The 21622-nt window shown below is 30.7% G+C and overlaps 1 protein-coding gene across 3 annotated transcripts; it reads left to right on the top strand.

Moving 5' to 3' along the window:
- Positions 1-752: 752 nt before the first annotated feature.
- Positions 753-8247, top strand: LOC21403054 (biotin--protein ligase 1, chloroplastic). 3 transcript variants are annotated; one of them, XM_024162340.1, is made up of 11 exons: positions 753-874; positions 978-1248; positions 1334-1395; positions 1593-1741; positions 2549-2669; positions 2834-2989; positions 3234-3279; positions 3779-3845; positions 4055-4131; positions 7440-7543; positions 8203-8247. In XM_024162340.1, exons 1-10 carry the CDS (start codon positions 862-864, stop codon positions 7498-7500), a joined length of 1023 nt encoding a protein of 340 aa, XP_024018108.1. In that variant the 5' UTR covers positions 753-861; the 3' UTR covers positions 7501-7543; positions 8203-8247. The 3 variants fall into 3 exon arrangements, with proteins under 3 accessions (XP_024018108.1, XP_010091344.2, XP_024018109.1); XM_010093042.2 differs by lacking the exon at positions 8203-8247 and having other exon boundaries at positions 7440-7931; XM_024162341.1 differs by lacking the exons at positions 7440-7543; positions 8203-8247 and adding an exon at positions 6754-7085.
- Positions 8248-21622: the final 13375 nt, after the last annotated feature.

Genomic DNA, 21622 nt, shown 5'->3' with positions numbered 1-21622 from the left:
AATAATAAATTAATATTTAATTAAATAATTAAATAATTACTATCTATTTATTAGTTATTAAGTATCTCTATTTATTATTTATTTATTAAAATATAATATATAATATAATTAGTAATTAATTATTTAATATAACATTATTAATAAATATTAGAAAATAAAAATAAAAAAAGGAAAACAACTTTCAATCGTTTTCTACTTGCTTCACAAAAATTATTCTCATTTGTTTTCTGTTTTTGTTTTTATTTTCAAAATTTTTATTAAATAAATGTGATTTGTAAACTGTTTTCATTTTCATGCCTCAAAAACGTGCAGAAACATTTTTAAAAATAAGTAAAAAAATATTTTCAAACACATTATTAGACTTCGTTCATTTCACTGATTCAAGTTTGGAATTCAAGTTTTGATACAGTAAAAAGCTCTCAGAAACAGTCACTTTTTTTTTTTGCTACAGTAAAAAACTTTTACATAAAGTCACATCTCAACTCAAATCTGTCAACTAAATTTCCTTAGGTCCGTTCATTTCACCGATTCAAGTTTTACTACAGTAACAAACTCTTAGAAATAGTCACATCTAATTTTTTTGCTATAGTAAAAAACTCTCACATAAAATCACATCTCAACTCAAATTAAAAACTCGAATCAGCGAACTAAACAAGCTCTTGTTTCTCCTTTTTTAAAGGGTATTTCAGGTATTTTGAAACTTAAAAACAAGTGTTGAGGAAATAAGTCAAAATCATGCTCCTGAAGTTGACTACCTCCCTCAATTTCTCCTTCATTGGGAACTCCTTAAGACCTCTCTCCTATCTATCTCCACGCAGACCCATTTTGTGCCGCACTACCAACTTATCCTCCTCCGTTTTCATGGCCGCCACAGGTTTGTTTGGCTCCCGAGATTTTCTCTGGAAAGCAAAAGAAAATTGAAGCAACAGAGAAAAAAAAAAGTTTGATCGAATTCGTTCTCTCTGTTTTTGTTTCAGCTTCGAAGCCTTCCGATTCGCCTTGCACGCTGGTTCTGTGCGGAAAATCCGCCGCCGAGAACGAGATTGCCAAGTCGCTCAGGGACAACGCCGCTCTGAAGCTGGCGGAAAACGACGGCGTTTCGGTTCTTCTCCAATCGGAATTGGACAAACCGGTCGAGGAAGGCTCGTTCCGAGTCGATTCGTTCGTGAAATCTCTCTCCACAAATCGCTTCGGCAGGTTCCTCCTCTGGTCTCCGCTGTTGCCTTCTACGCACGACGTCGTTTCTCTGTGAGTGTTGCAATTCACAAGGCTTTATGTTCAGTTTGTTACAAAATTTTTGTTTCGGTGGAAACTGATTTTTAGTTGTGGACAGGAATTTCGGACAGCTTCCGGTCGGTTCGGTCTGCGTTGCTGATATTCAATACAAAGGGCGAGGTTTAAAACGCTAGTTCATGATTAACTGACTCTGTATATGTTTCTTTTTTTTTTTTTTATGCTAATGCTTGAATTATGTAAATATGAGGTTTGATATGCCAATTGACGACTAATTTTAAATATTTTTGGAGGCAATGCTTGAATTATTTATCTTGTTTGTTACAGATGTTAACGCTTGAATTATGTGAACTTTGCAGGGCGGTCAAAGAATCTATGGGAATCCCCAAAGGGCTCCCTTTTGTTCTCTTTTACATTGCAGATGGAGGACGGAAATGTTGTGCCTCTCGTGCAATATGTGGTCTCTCTTGCAGTCTCGGAGGCAATAAAAGAGATTTGTGATAAAAATGTAAGTTTTGCAGTTTCTATGCTCTCTCCATTCCTGTAATCTAGGTCGAATATTTGAAGGAATTTGACTTTGGCGAGAAAAAAGAGAGGGAAAAAGAGTGAGTGCTCCAAGACAACAAGATTATATTTTTAATTTAAATTTGTATAGATATCTGTTAGGATGTAATTATCTTTTGTATTAATTTTGAACTTAGTTTCTATTTATCCCTATTAGTTAGAATGTTTAGTTGTGTGTGTGCGTGTGTGTGTTTGTTTTTTTTTATTGCTACAAATAGCTTAGTGATTGTAATTCCAATTCAGAGTTGATTGATTAATGAATATTGAGTTTCTCATTTCCTCCTCTTGAGTTCTTGTTCTTCTCCCTTATGGTTATGTTTCTCTTCTTGATTCTCTCTTCTTCTATCGATATTTTCTATTCTATCTTGTCCTACATCAGTCAGCTTGCCGTTGGTGGTTATAGCTAGTATATTTTGATGAAGACTAAGATATTAGTTGATAGTCTATATGGATGCAAACAGGGTGGAAGGCATTTTTCCACTATATTTTTTTAAGAAGAATTTGTTATCTTGCATGGATACTGTCCTTGATAATTGTCATTTATTGCATGTCCTTTTAAAATTATGTTCACGAAAATGCATTGTGCAGAGCATTCTGATGTTGTTCGTCTGATTCCTCATGGACCACATGATAAAAGCTTACCAGGAAAATTGGTCAATTGTGGTCTTATGTCAGTCATTATTGCAACCGTTAATGTTTGATTCTGAAGTTTTAAAATGTATATGCTTGTTTTGGATGCTGTCTATTCCAGGGTCTACCATTCGTTGACGTTAGAATAAAATGGCCGAATGATCTCTACTTGAACAATCTCAAAGTTGGAGGAGTTCTCTGCACTTCAACCTATAGGTCAAAGAAGTTTGATGTCAGTGTCGGTAAATGCACTCGTCCTTTGGTTAAATGCTGCACAGTTGTATGCCTAAAGGCTTAAAGCTGGCTACAGCAAACAAAAACTGCTCTGTTATTTTTAAGTCTTTGAAGTTGTGTTCTGCTTTATAATTTGGTGTGATAGAGTATTAATTTGCTTTTGTTCTTGCAGGTATAGGTCTGAATGTTGATAATGAAAAGCCGACGACATGTTTGAATGCATTTCTTAAAGAATTGTCAGATGTGGATTACAAGTTTGCAAGAGAAGATATTCTTGCGATCTTCTTTAGCAAATTTGAAAAGTTCTTTGATATTTTCATAGATCAAGGTATAATCACTGTCATGTGAGTTTCACATCAGTTACATCATTCCAGCGATTTTGATGGCAATCATCGAATGCTTAATGGCATTCTTATTGCAAAACTTACTTGATAGCTTTTGTTATAGTTTTATTGTGCCATTCAGATGCCATAACTATAGCATATCAAGGGTAAGAACTGGATTATCTTCCATTGGTGCTATTTAAAATAAATGGTGCTGTACTAGCTAAGTTCTTTGGTCATATATTGCAGGATTTCAGGCTCTCGAGGAGCTATACTATAAAACATGGCTACACAGGTAAATGTGGATGGTGATCAGTCTCTTATTTGCCACTTTTTATGGATGAACATCATCTTTTTTTTTTCCCCCCGAGACAGTCGTAGGCACAAGGATCAAACAAGATATTCTTTGAATATACTTGCATTCTATTGCTGAGAAATTCTGCTTATAAATATTTGGGTGAGGATAAATTTCAGATTCAAATCTGTTCTTTTTTTGGAAGAAGTTCAAGTTTCTCTGTTGCTCCTTACAATCTTATGTGCTATCAAAAATTAAGGAAGCTGTAATGTTGTGCTCTCTTTGTTCCTCAACAAAACCTATAAATTTTTAGCCTTTTTGTCTTTGTTTTTTTTTATTTGAGACTGAAGCCATGCACCATCAACTTCTACTTTCCTGCCTACGTGATTTTTTGTGTTCGGTTTTGTTTTTTGATTTGAGACTGAAGCCATGCACCATCAACTTCTACTTTCTTGCTCGTGTGCATGTACAAAGTCATGATTTTGTTTTGTATTCGCAGTGGGCAGAGAGTTATTGTGCAAGAAAATAATGAGGACAAAGTGGTAGAAAATGTAGTCACAATACAGGTACAAGCATTGACATATGAGATTACAAATGTTCTTTCTACACTATAACGAAGTAGCATTTTTTAGCTGATTCGTTCTTGGAAATTCATTGTTCCATGTTTTTATGTTAGAAACTCTTTTTTTTCCCCTCCTTTTTTTCGTTGACATACATGATCTCAAATAGAGATATTTGGGTACTATGTTTTAGCTTTTGTGTCTTCTATTTATAGGGTTTGACCTCCTCGGGATACTTGCTAGCTGTTGGTGATGACTGTCGGATGTGTGAACTTCATCCCGATGGGAATAGGTAAATAATCTAAATTCTTACTAAGTTTTTGAGTTTCTCTTTTCTCCATTCTAGCAATGCAATACACCTTTTACTCCGACTTTTGATTATTTTGTAGTTCGTTTCAATTTCAATTGACCTTAAAAAATGGATAGATATTGTAATGTGTTTTTATTAATCACCTGTAAGGTTCTCCGAAGAAATCCAAAAGTGAACTTATAGTAAAGAGCCTTCAAGTTAAGATCCATTGTTCGGAATTTTTTTTCTTTTTAAAAAAAGTGGAACAGAGCTACAAAATAGTGAAATACACCAGATTGAGAGGGCAGGTTTCATCTTTAATTAAAACCAATGCTATTGGTCTAATTGTTTTTTCTTTCTAGTAAGGGTAGGAAAAACGTGTCAAATTGGACATTTTTGGCAACACTATAGGTTTGCTATATAAACAAATAAATTGCGGTAGATGAGGGATGTTTGGCTCTCTGCGGTCCATCCAGTTAAAAACTTTGACTTTGTGCTTGCACAATATGATGATAAATTTTCCGTATTCTTTCCCTTGAGTTGGGATGACACAAATTGTTGCACAGTGTATGATTAATTACATGGCCCGCTGTTTGTTCAAGTTGAGCAGTCCTAGACAATACCTAATTTAGAATGCCAGACAAATAGAATAGAATGGGGTAGTGTAGCACCTGTAATAACTGTCCACCTATCCTAGCTTAGCCTGCCCTCAAACATTTTTCAAACTCGGAATTGCTATAAAGAATCACCGGTGCTTAGCAATTTAGCGCCACTCGTATGTGACAGATATATGAATTTATAATGTACCAGCCAGGTAATGCGGTACTTAGCACAAGTGGCACTTTTAACATTTGAACTAAATATTTTTGTTCCTTCCCTTTGCCTAAAGAAAGGTAATTTAGGGCTTTTGGGACGTCCAACTTGTGCTCTGTTATTCTCCGCTGAGACTTAAGTTCATATGTATTTATCTAGAGGATATTTGTTTCCTATATTCGTCTCTGATTTTGAATCATGATTCATGATACCGTGTTTTTTCTCATAAAAAATACACGTAAAACGAGAATAATTCTGAATACATAAATTAAACGTCACCCTAGTGATTGGCATAATATATTACTGCATTTTTATAATTTTTTACTATCACCCTTTGGTATTAGAAGTGGGATTTTCTCTTTAACAATAGGTCAAGTTACTTATCATTAATTCTTCAAATCGCTGCTGTCATGCAGCGGCAGCCTAACGAAAGTAGAAAATTTGTTGATACTAAGAATACCGGAAGTTCACGCACAAAAGATAGAGAAAATTTCCAAAATAATTAAGTGCAGAACAATCCTTCACAAATGTGCAAAGCTCATCAGGTCAACTGAGACATCAAACAGACTGGGTTCGTTGTGTCGTAGTAATTATCGCTGACTCTGAAAAGCAACTTTTGGAGGTTTAGGAGCTGTTCTTTTGTCGTTTTTGAGTTAGGTGACTTGAGTGTAGATTTTGTGTTGAGTTTGAGTTATAACTTAAGTTGAAGTTTTAACTTGAGTTTGTGTTTGGTTGTGTACATTTGAGTTATGGTTTGAGATAAGAATCTTTTTGAGTTTGTGTTTTAGTGAGTCAAAACTTGAATTTGTATTTAGATAGTATAATAATAAAAACTCAATGCTGATGGAAAATTTTAATATGGCTTATTCGTCTTTTCGTTGTGAACACATAAAAAAAATCATCTCAATTAGAATTAAAACGAAAAAGTTATAGCATTTTTAAGAATAGAAAAATACTGTTCATTAATTTGAGTTCGAGTTTCTAAACTCAAGTTGAAGGGAAAACTTGAACTGGAGTTTTAGTCTCAAACTCGATTTCAAACTTAAAAAAACATGAACTTAAATAAAATTATAACTCGAATTATTTTTTTTTTTTTTTTTGAGTTTTTGACTCAAAAAAAGGGCCGTCAATGGCCCCTTAGATTCATAAAACTTGTACAGTTGTACCCTTGTTACATTTTTATGGCATTCCACTATTTGTGGTCTATACTCGTGGTGACGCTTTAGGAAGAAATTTTGTAGTGGAATATTTGAGCGAATTTTAACATAATCTGTCCATCACTCTACCAAATATCAGGTCTTATCTTGTTCCCCGGTCTCTCATCTTTTGGTCTTCCATTTTGTGCTAAATACATAAGATCTTTTGTGTGCTTTCCACATGCATCAACAAATGAGACAATTTAAACTTTTTTATTATAATATTTTTTCTCATAATAAAAATGAATTTCTATTCCAATTTTTTTTTTTCAAACCTATGAATAACTTTGCCATTTTTTTTTATCAATTTTACCATTACTCCAAAAGAGTTTATTGGCATGTGCCATTTAATTGGTAAGATCAAATTATGATTTATGATTTTTATTTTTAAAATTTAAATTTTTTATGAGAAAAAAATATTATAATAAAATTAAAATCATAATTTAAATTATGTAAAACTCTTATGGTCCAAAACAATAATGAAAGCTAGTAGCAGTCACAAATTATCGTCCCCAGCTGGATATGGTTCTAGAAGTAGTACTACGCTAAAGCACTGATTATCGTTGTGATTTCAACACAAGTAATCATGACACTATTTCCATTATGCATTTTATAGTTTTGACTTCTTCAAAGGCCTGGTTAGAAGAAAGCTTGACTGAGAAAAGATTCCTGTACACTATCCACCGTCCCCCGTTGGCTGCAGTCTTGCTGCATCATGTGATCTGCTGAGGATGTTGTCATTTATTTTATTTTATATTAAAATATGGCTTAGAACCCGTGAATAGTACTTGGTTTTCCTTCTCGGTCTGTAATATGTATATTTTTGTTTTGTTTCTTCTTCCAAATAGTGAAGCCTTTGTTTTTATTAGCATACATTTTGATTCATAATACGAAATAAGATCATCATTACTACCAACCAATAACTTATTGCTGATCAAAAAAAAAAAATCAGTTATTTGTAAAATCCGGTAATCATTGCCAGCTTATGTACAGTTTGATTCTCTCTAATTTTTTGTTGAATTTATGGTAGAAGGGATCACAGACCAGCGAGTTGTACCTAGAGACATTTTGTACATGTTTGTTGATAAGTTGGCAAGACTATCATATTATGCAATATATTATTTCTAGTTGAAAGGTCTGCTTAAAGATATGCTAGATTCGGTTGGTTCAGCCATAATTTATTGACCCCATTTGAAAACCAGGTGGGCAAACATCATCGCCTGAAAAAAAATGCTGTATCCTTGTGACGCAAATAGGACTTATAATTCCCTTTATCACTGTTAATTTGTTGAAACGTTGCAGGAGAAAAAAGAAAGATTCTTCCCTCCAAGAAGCCAACTATCATTGGGGTGTCTCACTGTAGGACAGTCCAACACCTAGACAACAGAATGTCCTTCCCCTGTAGGGTACATGTTCTCCTCTTTGAATTTTATTTTAGTATTTGTAACTTTGTGGCAAAAATAAAATAAAATAAGCACTTATCTTTATTTGCCTTCCCCACATGCAAGGCCGGCCCTTATATATTCAACAAAATGTCAAAGTGACAAGCATTGTTGTTATGGCCGTGAACCTTTTAACTCAAGGTGGGGGTCCATTGTGGCACAAATTGTCTCTATTTTATGGCAATGTGGGAAAAACGTTTTGCGAATTGAGTCAAGTCATCTTCAAGAAAAGCTGCAAAAGGCCAATGTTTAAGATATTTCTTGTTAGGTTCCAGTTCTTTGGTTTCATGGTTGATTGGCTTTTGAGATTTATTTCCAAGTTTAGGGTCCGCCAATGTGGCCAACACGTCAGGTTGCAGCTTTTATCTGTCTAGGAATTGTCTTGGATTTTGGTTGTAACTTGTAAAGCGTTGGGACAAGATAAATTACTCATAATTAATTGCTTTTATCTGTTCCAATGTTGAGTTTTTGTGCTTGGATTGTTCCCATTGGTTACATGCACATGGTGGCTTTGCTAAATATGTGGTTGTCGTGATCGGTGGAGAATTATGCAATGCCTTTAATAATTTACATAAAGAATTAGGGATTTTGATTAGCTTTTAGCGTTCTTGATATGTGGGCAGATGGAGAAAGGAAGAAACGAAAAAGTTCATTTTGAATCATCTCAAATAGAAAGAATTCACGGTCAAAAGTCCGTTTCGGGATTGTTGAAAGGATACTTGATGAACTTGACAGTTTGGAATAGCTGTGATTTCCACAACTTTTACTTGTACATAAACGTTAAGATGCAACGTAGTGTTTGAATGAGTTCAGTTGCATTTTTAAGTTACGATAATTTGAATGTAAATCTTTAAGTTGAATTTGAATTATAACTTGAGTTGAAGTTGTAATTTAAGTTTATGTTTAGTTGTATACATTTGAGTTATGATTTGATATGAGAATCTTTTTGAGTTTGTGTTTTGAGTGAATCAAAACTTGAGTTTGTATTTATATAGTATTTTAATAAAAACTCAATGATGATGAAAAATTTTAATAGGATATATGGGTGGAGTTTTATTCGTCTCTTCATTGTGAACGCATAAAAAAAAAGAATCATCTCAATCAGAATTAAAACAAAAAAAATTATAGCGTTTTTAAAAATAAAAAAAATAATATTCATTAACTTGAGTTTGAGTTTAGGAACTTGAGTTTAAAGGGAAACTTGAACTCAGATTTTAATCACAAACTCAAATTAAAACTCAAGTTAAAACTCAAATTTTACAAAAGAACATAAACTCGAATAAAATTGTAACTTGAGTTCAAATTTTTTTTGAGTTTAAGTGTAAACGAATAAATCTTAAAATTTTTTAACGTTATAAGTACCCAACATCAGTATCACATTAGAGGGCCCGTCCCATTAGAATGACCGTAGACAAAATCTATATATATATATATGTGCATGTATATATAAGAGGGGGGGGGGGGGAAATCATTCCCAACTCTCTCTCTCTTTGTTAAAAATTCTGTTCTTTTTTATTTTGTATTTTTTCCTTCACTGATCTCTCGGACTAACACATTAGAACTATTTAAGTCTACATTTAAGTCATCATAACTCTTCAAGAAAAAAAAAACACGTAAATCGAAACTATTGAATGTTCGTAGTCAAACAAAGAGATTAAGCTAGACGGTTTCTGCTTCAAAAGCTAATTCTTTTCTTGGCAAACGCGGTAAGAATTTCATGCGTTACCATACATATATAGACACGAGGAATTGACTTTGGGGGCGTATAGCGTTGATCTAACTCTTAACACAAGATCTTGGCATAAAAAGAAGCATGCATGAGTCAAGACGGAGTAAGGAATAATTGTCTCAGCTGGAAAAATAAAATGCAGACAAGATAAGGTTACGTTCTCTTTCGGAGAAAAAAAATGAGAAAGGGAAATTACCTTGTCTCATTCTCTTTCGTAGAAAAAAATGCAAAACGGAGATTTCGGGGAAGTTAGAGAATCAGAGATCCTTTGAATTAAGATTTTCTTTTTTGGGGAATTTTTCTAGCAGATTTGTTCTTTTTATGACCACTTTGTTTTATCCGTGAGGTTAAGTTTTTAACGTCTAATCAGTGATTAAAATCATTACACGTCGCACGATATAAATTTTTAATGTTGATATTCATAGATCATATACCCTTAAAACGTGACAGATTACACCCCTAAACTATACAACTTGTCCCATTTTGACCCTTCCATCACAAAATCCATTAAATTCTAATGGAATTAGGAAAATGACAATTTTGCCCTTTAGCTCTATATATGTTTTCAATAAAATCTATAAATTCTGTTTCTCTATTATATAAGCTTTACTTTTTTTTTTCTTTTTTCCTTTTTTTTCAACAGATGTTTTCTATTTTAAGGGCGTGATTCTTGTGAAAAAAAAAAAAAAAAAAACTCGTAAACAAAACAAGGGAAAAACTAGAAATATGGTTTCAAAAGACTTCCAATCATCACCATAAAATGGTCAAATCCATATAATATTAGCCTCACATATCCAAAATATCAAGTCTACCAAATATGCTACCATAAAATGTTTGACGAAAGGTTAAAGTGATTAGTAATAATTGTCCAAAATGCCCGTTATCAAAATAATTATGTGAGGATCACATGTCTACTTCCGTTAAGATTAACAGTTTTTGTGATGGAAGGACTAAAATGAGACAAGTTGTATATTTTAGGGGTGTGTTATGTCACCTTTCAAAGTTGACTATGTTCATTTATACAGTAAAAAGCTCTCAAAAATAATTACATCTAATTTTTTTGCTACAGTAAAAAGTTCTCATATAAAGTCATAACTCAACTCAAATTAAAAACTCGAATCAACGAACTAAACGGACCCTTACGAGATAAAATGGGACAACTTACATAGTTTGGGGATAAAAGTGGAATTAACCCTTGTTTTAAAGCACAAGTATGAAGAAAGGTTCAATTTTCCATAGAGAATTACTTTTCTTCAAGTGTTATTTGTCTACGCTCGAAAATAGTCTATTAAGGGAATTTTTGATAAATTACCTCCTAAAAACAACAAACTAATGACTTATATAACATTAAAAAGTAAGTTTATAGTAGTCCTTAACAAATATATTCAATAAACAGGAACAAAGTCTACATTTTCCCATAAAAAAACAAATATATTCAAGGTCATATCTGTTATCTAATACATGTTTATACTTTACATATACGACCTATAAGCGCCTGAAACACCTATTTGAACAGTTTAGAAAAGAGGGTGATTAAAAAAATTTCAATCGTATGGGAGGGTATGGAAAAAAAAAGACCTCTATTAATAAGATACATTTTAAACTCCTAGATAATATGATATTATCTTAATACCAACAAGGTATATTTTTTCATGCCCTACTGTAAAAAAAATCATTTTCTTAGCCTACCAAAAAAAATTTCAAAAAATAATTCAATTTACGCGGGATAGAATACCTCTTTCTTCCTCATTTTTATTTTCTTCTTCATCTTTTTCTTTTAAGTGATATCTGAATAGTTAAATCGTATCACAATCATTTTTCTTTTAAGTGATATCTGAATAGTTAAATCGTATCACAATCATGTCAGATTAAGAAAAGTAATGATAACTTTCTTAGTAAAAAGAAAAAAAAAAAGAAAAATAATAATAATTTAATGGAACTTCATGAAAATTTAATGATTGAGAATTATCTGCGTGGAATTTTTGCTTATCTGATTGTAAAATTCTCTCTTTTTTCTATGAGCTAAAGTGTCTTCTTCTAGTTACTTTCTTTCTCTCCAAATCTTTAAAATGCAAGAAGATCTCCTTTTGGACATGATTGGCTTGATAATTGAAAAAATGGGTCAAAAGAATGCACATCGCTAACAGTAAGTTCAAGTACTAAAGTTACTAAGCAAGCGTGAAAGGAATCAAATCATTACCGATAACATTTTCCAATCATAAGCATATCAAATAACTTTCTACTGTTCATATGGTCAAAGTAAAAAAATATAGAAACTTTAATGATACCTTGACATGTATACTTATAATTAACCTTAATAGCCTTTTCCCTGTGCTGCCAAAGTGTCAATTATTACTTCATTATAAATAATCTCAAGCTATATGGCCATGATACAGTTTAGAAATATATATATATACACATATATATATATATGGACAATGCCGAAAGGACCCCATTTCGAATGGAAAGGAAATCAACAAAGTATGAAACTTTTGACCTTTATTTGACGTTAATCATGAAGTAACAGTTGTCTAATTACATACGTTTTGCCTGTATGTAAGTATGATTTGTCGGTTTGAAATTATATATAAGCCCCTCAAAAGTTTAACAGTGTTTGTTGAAATAATTATATATTTGTTCCGATGTCATTGTCTAGAACATTTTGCATACAAAAGGTAAAGGAAAAAATAATTAGAACAAGATTGTTCTAGATCATTTTCTTTTGAAAAGTATATGGAGCTAACTGGATAAGGATAAATTTCTCATGCAATGCATTTGAATGGTCAATTCCCCGATCAGATTTATTGTTTAATTTTGTATGTCTTGAATAACACCTAATTAATTATATTATTTCACGATATCACTTATAAAATCAGTTAAAAATCTTTTAAAAGTTTGTTAAACATTATTTAGGATATATAAATTAGACCAAAAATATAAAGGCCCGTTGATTTTACCGATTTAAATTTAAAATTTAAATTTTACTACGGTAAAAAATTCTTAAAAATAATCACATTTATTTTTTTTATTATAATAATAAATTATCACATAAAATTATATTCTAACTCAAATTAAAAATTTAAATTAATAAACTAAACGGACCCAAAAAAATTTCGTAATTATATAAACTTGATAGCTTACCTTGGACAACTGCTAACGTTTTAGGGCCGAGATTCGAGATATTTTGTCCTCTTGCTTTTATAATGTAATTACTATAATCCGTCATGTCATCTTTGATGATTCAAAACAATAATGATCACTTTTATCTTAAATTGAGGCAAAAGACTTTCAACACAACTAAAATATAAGGCTTCATTATTCAAACGTTTCCTTTTTTCTCTATTTATACAACTTTTGGGATTGACTAATAATTTGTATATGGAAATAAATTGAGGGAAAAAAATATGATTAGAAGAATTATAACAAGAATTGATAATACAGTGATGACACTGCCTAGTTAATTGTAAGTTCACCGTGATATTTACTCTGTCTCTTGGAAAATTCATGTATCTCTGTCAACAAAGAAGTATTATTTATTTCAAATATAGACAAATGATCCCATTTAATAAGGTGAGTGTTCTCGTCATCGTGTAATTCAAATTTTCTATAGTAACACTAAAAAAAATCTAGACCAAGTATGCTTTTTGCATGGATAATTATACAAAATATACCACACGTTTTAAGATTGGATTGACTTATTCTACAAGTGCCAAAACTATTGAAAAATATGTATACACATATACACATATATATAACAATAACATAATTTAAGTGTTGTGTGGTGACTAAAATACTGCTGACATAAGTCAATTCAAACTTTAAATTTATGGTATTCTTGTAAAGAGTCCTTATACTGTGATTGACTCTCTTACAAATTGATCACTTAAATGTGAAACTAACTCTTGTGTTTCCTTATTCATCTCTCTTTTTATATTCCTCTAATACTATTGTGATACGTCAATTAAAATATCACATAAATTAAAAAATTTGTATCATATTAATTAAAAAGTTATGACGTGATGTCTCTTTAATAATATTGTGATACGTCAATTAAAATATCACATAAATAAAAAATTTTGTATCATATCAATTAAAAAATCATGACGTGACGTGTTATTATTAGGGAGACACGAAAAGAGATAGAAAAAAGAGATATATGAACTCATTCCCTTAAATGTTGGCTTCAATTGGAGCCTAATTAAGGGCCTCTTTTTCCTTTTCTTTACAACTTGTAGTACGACGTGATGCACTTTTACATTTTTATAGTTCAACAATAAAAAGTTTAGGACCTCATGCTTCCATGTCGTCATGGCGTAAGGTAAACCATTTTTATGTTTTATTTTTTCAGAAAATCTACAGGATTGTGCGTTATTGTTTTTCATTACCTCTTTTTAATTGATTTGATACAAATCGCCTTTTTAATGGTGCATATCACATGAACCAAAAATGGAACGTGTCCTGTGGTTGTCATGGCACTTTCGTTCATGTATATAACCTTTTACAATTGCTTCCGACTTATTTTTTTTTTTTTTTTTTTTTAAAAAAAAAAAAAAAAAAAAAAAAAAACCTACATATTTCTTCATGAAGTTTGTATCCTTTTTCTATTTCTTTTCAGCCCCATTACAAATAGTATATTAAAATCACTATAATAATTATTACGTATATTATGTAGCATAAAACGCGGGAATTGTTATATTAATTACCACGTAAGTCTGCTATTCTTAAAATTCTTTAATTTTTTTTCTATATTTTAATTATACTCTTATAAATATGTCTTGTAGCGTAATTTTTACTAATATAGAAATCCCTACAAGGAGAAGAAAAGAAAAGGTTAATTCACGTTGCCATTCAATTCTCTATCTATTTTAGTAACTTTAAAAATTTAAAACCCACTAATAAAACGAAAATAACCTTACTTAGATAAGTCGGGTATTTACTCGTGGCACTACACACCTGATGCATCATAATACATTGACTAGATGAGAATCTTAATAAGATTATAGAATATCAGACCTTGAGGCGCATGAAAAAAAAAGAATTGATCCGTTTAGTTCATTTATTTAAATATTTAATTTGAGTTGAGATGTAATTTTATGTGAAATTTTTTTATTATAATAAAAAAATTAAATGTGACTGTTTTTAAAATTTTTTATTATAATAAAATTGAATCGAGATAAAATAAATGAGACTTATAATTACCATTATGCCTACCCATTTGTTTGTTTATTATTGCGTGTGTGTGTGTGATGTGTGATCCGATTACAGTTCCCACTGTGCAGTAGGGAAAAGGTGAGCGTTGGGTGTTTACTACTTGGTTCTGTTCAAGAGGCACGGCTTTCTGATACAATACAATCATGACCACGTGAGTTGTCCGCGTCATCCAACCCTGTCGCTCTGACCGCCTTCTTGGTCAAACTGATTTGGGTATCTCCGTGATCCTCTGCGCCCTGGTACACCTCAACTTTATTACACTTGCACTGCTGTCTTTTTTGCTTTTTTGGCTCAGATTTATCCACCGAGAGTGACGTCTCAACACGTGTCACGTGTCCACACATGCTCTGAATATTTATAGCCTGTTTAGTTTATAGATTATAATCATGAGATTAGAACTATTTTTAATTTACATGTATTTTTTATGAGAAAAAATACTGTAACAAACCATGAACCATGATTCGAATCAAATAACAAATCTTCTAACCAAACGGGCTCTTACTTCCTCAATTAGTTAAAAAAATAATGCCATACTTTATATAATATGGCAGGCTTCAATATGCATATTTGTGTAAGAGAAAAAGAGAAAAATATGCCAAGACTTTAGATGAATTAAAATTAATAGGTCAATAGTTTACATAAGTTAATAAATATGCCAAATTACTGTTTTCGTCCATAACTTGTCTGGTTATGAACCATAACTTGACGAGTTATTGTCCATAATTGTCCATAACTTATCTGGCTATGAACCATAACTTAACAAGTTTATCCATAATTTATCTAATTATGAACTATGACTTGATAAATTATGACCTATTAATTTCTATAACTAAAAATTAATCTATATACTTTCTTAAACTTTTTATATTGACATATTTTTTACTATTTTCCTTTTTGTAATGATATTAACCACGAGTCCACAAAAACTTCTCTTTGACGTTATTTCACAAATAATTTTTAATTTATAAACTTACAACCAATTCTATTATTTATTTTAAAAATATTATTCTATTTCTTTATTTGTTTTAGCATTTTATCAAGTTGGTATTCTCTTCAAGTGAGATGTATCGTTCCTTCAAAATTTTGCTTTTTTTTTTTTAAGGGATAATTCTTAATTAAAGTTTTATCTTGGTTTTCTATCTGCTTTCACTAGAGTTTTTCCATTAATGATTATGCTAAAAAAAATTCATTTCATAGTGGTAATTCTAAGAAAAGTACAGACGCCGACGTAATTTTATAGCCAATGATAATCTAAATACTACATGAAAAACATAAACTTATAAAGGAACAGGAAAATCTAGGATTCAGAAGATCATAACATGTGATTTGATAGATTTTAATTCCCATAATCCACTCACGCGGTACTTTATTATATCATATATATATATATATATATATAAGAATTATAGAACTTTTAGCGACTTAAAAGCAAACGCATATCAAAAGTGAATTTGATTAGTTTATGATAGGACATGTAAAAATTACTAATTTGATTAAAATACGTTTAATTGATATCAAGGAAATATGTTATCTTTGTGGGGGAAGATTCCCAATGCTTGCATGCGTGACATTTTTTTATTATGTATACTGAAAATTAATAAATATAGCACGCTATAGCTACTGATGATGACAAACAACCAAAAAATAAAAAATAAAAATAAAAAAAGATTAGGATGCAAAGACTGACATAAAGAGGCAAATTAGTCGGCCCCTTATCAATTATTAGTGATATTTATTCATTTCAAATAAGCGATTTCCATATTAAAAAAAAGTATTAAAATTTAGAGAATTTGTTATGTCGTTGCATGAGAATATACTTTGGTTTGGATATCCAAAAGATGATTCCAAATTCTTTATCGCCGTTGCTTCCTTGAAGTTCCTTCGGACGTAACAATTGTTGTCGTTTTACTACTTATAATGCCAACTCATGCTTGAACTATTGGGCAACAACCGAATTTCACCTGAATATTCTTTTGCGGGGTTCTCTTGTCCGCATTCTAGATGCTATTGGCGATTAGTACTATTCAATTTTGTGAAAATCATAATTCCATGAAAAACTTAAAGGTTGGAGAAAATAATTTAATTTCTTTTGAATTATTAGAAAAGAAGTGTTAAATAAAATTACAAAGCCCTAAATAAAGCACTTGAATTTGTTATCTTTAAGAGCTAGTTAGCTACAATCTTTCTGACTTTCGATTTTGGAACATGTCGGCAGTGTTTGGAATTGATTCCGTTTTTATTTTTCATGTTTTTCGAGAAAAAAAAAATGAAAACATTTCTAAAACGGCGTTTGGCGGAATAAAGACAAAAAATGAAAATGAAAACGATTTTTTGGTTTAGTGTAAAGTGAGAGAGAAATGAAAAATGACTTTTAATCGATTTTCATTTTTTATTTTCGTTTTCTCCTCTCTCGAGCAGAGAGAGAGAAAGAGAGACATTAATGAGTTTATTTACACTGAAAATAATATATTGATAAAACTACCAAAAACATTTTTAAAAATAATTTATGTCTGAAATTAAAAATGTTTTCATTTTCATTTTCATACAAAAAATAAAATTATTTTAAAACGAGTTCTAAACGAGCTCGATATGTGTGCAGATAATATAGAGAAGGAGACTAGCTAGCCTAAACGGCATGGAAATTGAAGTGAAAATGGAAATGCATGCACATACTCTTCATCGCAATTAAAGACATTGCAAGAAAAGCGTTTTTCAACAACGAAATTATCGTCACTGAAAGTCTTTAACGACAACACGATATCGTCGGCAAAAGCTTGAAACTTTTAGCTGCAACAAATGTCTCATTGCAAAAGAGCGAAAGTTACATTGCCAACTTAATTATAGATGACGTCACACTATGACCTTTGGCGACGAAATTTTTGAAAATGTCGCCGTTACAAGTATTATGATATGTATAACTGTTGTCACTAAATATATTTTGTATTTAAAAAAAACAATTAATAATATATTTGATATAAAAGTTAAGATTAGAGCGGATGATGTCCCTAATATTATTTTACTCTGAAAAATCACATATACTTTTTCAACAACAGCCGACATATCACTTTTGGCCAATTTACAATCTTCTTAATCTTGCTTTTATTTTTATTTCAAAGTAGACTTTAATAATCGATGTAAATAAACTATTTCATTACAATAAATACAGTGAAAGTGCCTTTGCTTTATTTTGCAAGGATTAGCTATATATGACCAGTTATTGGATTCCATCATGAGTCTTAAAAGAAGTACTTATTATTATAAGTCAAGTTGACAGCCTCTTTAGCTCCCTCATTTCTCGGTTTACGTACTCATGTTGATACAGTCTTTAATCTTTATGAGACGTTTAATTCATTGATTAGAATTATGTGATTAGAGTCATTTTTTTATTTATGTGTATTTTTTATGAAAGAAAATATTGTAGTAAATCATGAATTATGATTCAAATTATGGTTTAAATTTTCTAACTAAACATCCCCTTAGTCTTACAGTTTTTTTTAAATAATTATTTATTTTAAATTGACACAAACTGTAATTAAGTTGACATTTAAACAGTGTAGCTGGAAGGTAAGAATATTTTTGGCGTGTTCGAATATTTGAAATAAGATGCTTTATGTATCGATTAATTTTTTTAAGGATGTATGTATTTATTTGGTAAATAGGCAATTAAAACCTTATTGAAGTTGACTCTTTTTTTTTTTTTGGCTCATGAAATGGGATTTTCCATTTTAATAGTCATTGATGTGCATGTACGTGCACATGGGTAGGGAACTTTAAATAATTTTTATATAAGCAGCTATGAGCATTAAATAAAGATTAAATATAAATTTTAAAAAGAAAAATAAAGATACACACATTTATTAGATTTCATCATTTTTTTTTAATTTTGTTGTAGATATTTGACTGTGTCATTTGAATGGTCAAAATGAGCTTATTTTGAACAAATTAATTTTGCTTCCCATTTGGATTCGTAAACCTAAGACTAGTAAAAAATATTACCATAGAAGATTATTTCCTTTGATTATACACCTAGCTATTAGAACCAATGGTAGAGCCATCATTTCACTTTAATGGGGCACGTACACTAAATTTTTTTAGCAAATTATTTTAGTGGAGTCATATAAAAAAATATATTTAAAATTTTAAAATTTTCAAAAGTAATATTTAAAAAAAAAAAAATTAAGTGGGAGCTGTAGCCCCCACTGAGCTCCATTGATTAGAACAAGAATTCCTTTTATTCTTTATACACACAGACGCATATGCTGTTAGCATAAGAATCTTAAGATTTACAAGCCCTCACGTATATATGTGATCCTTTCATAATTTAGTTGTTATATGTTGGATCAAGTCATCGTCAAACTCCACAAATATTGGTATTTTTTTTTTCCTTTTTTTTTTTTAGGCTCAACATATAGGTGTGTCTTAAACTCTCACTTGCAACATTTTTATATATAGATTTAATTATTATTACTATTCTAGCAAAGGAAAAAAAAACCTAACATCAGCACCACTTTTCTCCCACCCAAAAACCCTCTTCGAATAATGAAAACCACGTTTTGTTTGTTTTCCCATTTCTTTAATCATTTGATCGAAAGCATATGTGGAAACCACTAAGACAAATGATAATTCCACAATCAAAGTGAATGAATGGTCAAGCATAAATCATGCAGTGATATAAGAGTTCTGATGCTATACGAGTGTTCGGCTTGTATTTTTTTGATCTCCAATTACCATTTTTCTCCGGATTGACCAATATGAATCTAACACTCTCTCACAAAATCGTTAAAAACTTAATAGAATTGACCAAAATAAGACCACATTTTAATCTTTAACAAATGAGCTCACGTATAACAAGAACACATCTTAATCCTTTTCTAACTTTTACATTTATTTAAGGATAATTTATATAAGAGAAAATTGTTGAGCTTTATTGACCAAACATTTGAGGATCAGTACATGGTTGGTTCAATTTAGTTTGTAATAATTTTATGAGAAAAGGCCAAAAATAAGACGTTTTGATACATCGAGATGCGATTTGTAACGTTTTAAAATTTAAACTTTGGGGTTAAAAAGTGTAGTTAGGGGATCAAAAATAAAATTAACCCCATATCTCAAGACTCAACGCAAATCATAATTGCACGCCTTTTTCATGCTTTGTAGTTTCTATTCAGCTCTCGCCGTGAGTCTGAACATGCAAGAAAAAATATTCTTTTCTGAAAATTAGTTCATTTTAAGATGCAAGGAGAACGCCAAAAAGTGTTGTTTTTTTTTGGTTCTTTGGGGGACCGCCAAAAATAATTTGACATCTCAACAAAAGTAAAATTAAAAAAAAATTTAAATGACACGTGGAAGCCAGATGGCGTGCCACGACATCATCACTACTGACAGCGGCGCAGGTGCAGTGCAAGCAAAACATTTGGTACGCTGTTTGCCTTCCCTAACGGAAAACGGAAGTTAAAAAATCACGTGCGTGTTTTAAACTTTCTCGGGAACAGAAGGGCCTTGTTAGTTCTGACTAGAATGCACAAAAAAGTGAAGGATCAAAAAGTTTCAAGTCCGTGCGCCACAAGAGTTGTTAAGTATGCTTTTACAGCCGAAACAGAATAAGAAAGAACCCGATAACTCCGCCAACGCCCGTTAGCCACTTGCCCTCCGCCGTACCCTCTTGGATAAGGATGAGCATTGAAGCGTTTAGTTTATTAATTTGAATTAATATGTAATTTTACTTGAGAATTTTTTATTGTAGTAAACAAATTAAATGTGTCTATTTTAAAATTTTTTTATTATAATAAAACTCAAATAGTTGAAATGAACGGAACTTAAAAATTTATCTACATTTTCGTTATGGAACAAAACAAATAATAAAATGTAATTTAGTATTTTATTAAAGAGAGTCTTTTACTGTGTAACATGTCGTAGGAATTGTGTTTTACCGTTGAATTCATTTTTTAAAAATCATATCCGCACTAAGAATAATTTTGTGTGTCGCATTATAAATTTTTAATACGAATTTATATGAATTTAATAATTAAAAAAATTAATCAAACAGTTAAAAGCATATGTTTCTAACTGTAGAGTCAAATAACATGTCCTACTCTAAAGATTCCTCTTATTAAATTGGTAGTATTTGAGGACTTAGAAAAATTTTACTCCAACTTTTATTTATATATATACATACATGATTTATTTAGGTTAACATAATGCTTTAAATTTTAAATGACGATTCTATCCTTTTAGTTTAAAATAATTAAAATCAAAGAGGGATAGACCTAATTTTTTATTTTTTATTTATTTAATTACGTTTTCAGATTTTTTTTTTCCTTAAATTATGTTTTCAGATATTACAAGCACGTAATCGTTCGAAAGATGAGAATACCAAATCAATAAAATCGAGAACTGCAGAATACCGGATGATACATACATTTTTTTTTTTTTCCTTTCTCTAAATTTAAATTAAGATGGATATTTTATAGATATCCATAGTTAATTACTTTGATCCTTGTAGAGACTTTCTCAAAAGGACCTTTTCCTCCATTTCTGCCGCGCCTACTCGTGTGAGTTGTAATTTTGACGTTAGGCACCACCAAATTTTCTCCGATATTATTTTTCTTTGGAAAAAAAAAATCACAAATTAAGATTAAGCGTCATGTTGTTATAGTAAACAAATTTCACACGTTACACTGCTAATATGATTGTTCATATATTCTCTTATATTCTCTTTTGGATTAAATAATGCCAAGCAGTGCACTGTTTTTTGAAGTGATGCGAGTATAAAGAAGTACGTAAATTATTAGTTAGTCGTATTCCAAGCACCCCTCGCCAATTCTTAGAGCCGTATGAGATAGATTTCGCTTTGGGTTTTTAAACAGTGGAAGAAGATAATTATAAATTGAGATTTTTTAATTAATATTTAGATAGTGCCTGAAAAAATATTTTTATATTTAAGAATGACTTTTAAATTTATTTGAGTAAAAAAGTCAAAAGCATTTTTTGTTATAAAAAGTAATGTAATAAAAGAATATGAATGAGATATTTATTTTATTATTCACAAATAAAAGCTTTAAAATGTAAATAAAAAAAGTTTTTCATAAACACTAAGGATATGA

Source organism: Morus notabilis, unplaced genomic scaffold (assembly GCF_000414095.1).
Source record: "Morus notabilis unplaced genomic scaffold, ASM41409v2 Scaffold570, whole genome shotgun sequence".
In the NCBI taxonomy this organism is placed as follows: Eukaryota; Viridiplantae; Streptophyta; class Magnoliopsida; order Rosales; family Moraceae; genus Morus; species Morus notabilis.
The sequence above is the reverse complement of the archived record's forward strand: the minus strand, read 5'-3'. Positions and strand labels throughout refer to the sequence as shown.